The sequence below is a fragment of the Mirounga angustirostris genome, unplaced genomic scaffold, assembly GCF_029215605.1.
Source record: "Mirounga angustirostris isolate CCGP_5_RB_7025 unplaced genomic scaffold, mMirAng1.0.hap1 SCAF_6, whole genome shotgun sequence".
NCBI classification, from domain to species: Eukaryota; Metazoa; Chordata; class Mammalia; order Carnivora; family Phocidae; genus Mirounga; species Mirounga angustirostris.
Genome location: NW_026991714.1, coordinates 41,588,018 through 41,590,928, shown reverse-complemented (window position 1 = coordinate 41,590,928; position 2,911 = coordinate 41,588,018). Strand labels below are relative to the sequence as shown.

At 61.5% G+C, this 2,911-nt stretch overlaps 1 protein-coding gene across 1 annotated transcript; it reads right to left on the bottom strand.

The window, feature by feature from the left end:
• Positions 1 to 208: 208 nt before the first annotated feature.
• Positions 209 to 2,385, bottom strand: IER5 (immediate early response 5). The gene has a single exon (XM_045877251.3). It carries the CDS (start codon positions 2,151 to 2,153, stop codon positions 1,185 to 1,187), a length of 969 nt encoding a protein of 322 aa, XP_045733207.1. The 5' UTR covers positions 2,154 to 2,385; the 3' UTR covers positions 209 to 1,184.
• Positions 2,386 to 2,911: the final 526 nt, after the last annotated feature.

Genomic DNA, 2,911 nt, shown 5'->3' with positions numbered 1-2,911 from the left:
TGGCCACTGATATTAGTATCTAATAGCTATCCTCTGATCTAGGGGAGAAACCTTAAACACGTCTCTCCATACTCAGTGAAGTCAGCAAACAATGTCCCCAGTCTGTGCATGGCTGATATTAAGAACCACACTTTTCCAGCCAGGACCATAGTTTCCCTCCTCCCACTTCTCTCCCAACCCAGACAGGTGATTACAGACAAGGAGGCAATTAAGTTGCTTCAAAATATTTAATACGTGTTAGACACGTAAAGTTACATTTTTATACAAAAATCAATACAACGAAGGAGAAAATACTGTACAAAAACCTTGTCAGCTCCCCCAACCTTTATACAACAAAGACTGGAGTCACCGTATCTACAAAACCATAAGGTCTTTCCACTTAGGGCTTCTGTCTGTAAACTTTGTTTCATTAAACACTTTTTAAAAGCACTGTGTAGTAGTTCTGATCTAGAGCTTTTAAAAATATATCTATTCTCTATAAACTCCGTATTTCCAAGCTTGAACTCTTCTGTGAAGTTCATCAAGCTTTTATTTTTTTTCCCTGTGGGGAAGACAAGGGTCGCTCATATTCCCTTTTCCCAGAGTAATCACAGGGTATAAACGTTTTTCAGTGTGATAGAAGGGTGGGGGGAGAGAGAAATAATACAAGCCTCTACCCCCAGACTAAATCCCTCTAGTCTTAGGAAATCCTGTGAGGAAATGCCACCCCTGGCTCTGGTGCGGGGCTAGCTTTCAAGTTAGGGGTGTGTGTAAAGTCCCTTCCTCCCCCGAGTACGAAAGGGGAACTCCCCGGCCCTCTCAGCCGCTTCCTTCTCGGGGCTGCCGGCAGAGGAAAGTCCCTGTCTGCCCCCAAGCTCCTAAGCCCTGGGAAAGGGGTGATGCATTCCAGAAGGACAAAATAGTCTTAATTCAACAAGACGAACATACGTACACAGACATAACACTACACAAAAGCGAACGATCGTCCTCTTCCGACAAGCCTCACCCCCCCACCCCCCAAGTCTCCAGAGGAGACCGCAGGGAGGCTCGGCGCGGCAGGGCCGCCGAGCCAAGGGCAGTGCGGGCGGCCCGGCAGCACCCGCGGGCTCCGCCACGCGCCAGCGCCTACGGTCCCTGGGCCGTCCTCGCGGCCTCACGTCGGGGCCACCCCGCCGCTCAACCTCCTTCCGACGGGGACCCGGGGCTCAGAAGGCCACGATGGCTGTGCTCCAAGGGTTCATGTCTCTCAGCACCGGCTTATCGCAGCAGATCTGCCCGGGCTCCGCGGCTTCCGCACCGCTCTCCTCTCCCTCGGCTTCCTCCCGGCCGCCCCCGGGGCTTTTCCGCAAGAGTCCCGAGAAGCTGGAACCGAAGATGCTAATGAGGTTAGCCACGTTACCGGTCTCCATCTCCTCCTCCTCCGCCGCCGCCCCGCCCGACTGCTCCTCTGAGTTCCGGCGGGGCTTCTTCAGCGGGCTGGAGCCGGGCGCCGGGCCGCCACCCACGCCCGCCGCGCCGCGCTTCCGGGGGCCGACGGCCGGCGGTGCCGGGGGCTCGTCCTCGGCGGGCCGCGGCGCGCAGCAGCAGCAGTCAACGCGGGGGCACGGGCCCAGCGGCCCCGGCCGGCCCTCCGCTCCTGGGGGGCAGCCGCAGTGGCGGCGCGCCCCACGGAGCCCCTCGGGGAAGCCGTCTGCGCCGCCGGCGGGGCCCCCGGCTCCTCCCTCCGCCGCCTCGCGCGGTCCCTCCACGCGGCGCCAGGCAGCTTCCGCCGCCTCCACCTCTCCGCCCCGAAGAGTTTCCCCTGCGCCCGTCATCGGCGCCCCGGGCTCCGCGTCGCCCGCCCGCGGCGCGGCCGGGTCAGCGGGGCGCTCCGGCTGCGGCTCGATCTCGGGCCAGGCAGCACCGGCGGCCGGCGGGGGCGGCTCCCCCCAGCCCGCGGGCGGCCCGGCCGCCGGCTCCCCGGGCTGCGGCGGCGGCACCGCCGGGCTCCCCGCGGGACCGGCCAGGTAGAGGCCCGGGCACGGGTCACTCAGGTAGACCTGGCGGGCGCTGCGCAGCACCAGGGAGACCAGCAGGTTCTTGTGCAGTTTGATGCCGCCGCGCTGGACCCGCGAGTTGTAGATCTTGCCCAGGGAGATGCTGACGATGCGGTGAGCCTCCAGCTTGAACTCCATCCTGCCTCCCCTTCGCGGGGCTGGCGCCGAGGTGAGGGGTGAACCCCCGGCTCACGTTCGGAAGCTGAGAGGGAACGAGAGGCGTCGACAAGTCCGGTCCGGGGCTGGACCCTCGATACCTGAAGGCTGAAAAGAAACGACTCCGGTGACGCGCTCACCGACCCCCGCGTCCTAGTCACCGCATAACACAGCTCGGCCCCAGGTCCAGTCGCTGACTGAGGGCAGCCCGGACGCCCGGCGCCTTATATACGCCCTCGACCGCCAATCGCGACGGGCCGCCAACCGTTCCGGGGCTGGCCGGCGCGCCCTCGTGCGCCGCGCGCGGCCAATCGGAGGCCGAGGAGGGGCGCCTGGGCTATTCGAACGTTAGTCCCGCGGAGCAGGCTCTTAAAGGGGGCGACGACGCGCTGGCCGGACGGGTCCGGGCTTGTGCGCCGCGGGCGGGTGACGGGGCGGAGGCGTAGCCAGAATGTGGTTTGTACTTAAGGATTCCGGCTTGTGCGCCGGCTTGCCAGAACCAGAGGGAACTAAACCACTCGAACTCTCATCTGAGTATACCCCTGGATAATAAATAGTATCACCACAAGGTATATAGCAGATACCGATTTTGGATGAGTGCCTTGCCTTCCTGGAGTCACACACACTCGGAACATCTGTCAGTTCTAACCCCCAAGAAAGAAAAAGGGGGTTCTAAAGGTTCCTAAGGTTTTTGGCTGCTTATTAAGGAATTGTGACTAGGTACGAAATTATTGGTTCTC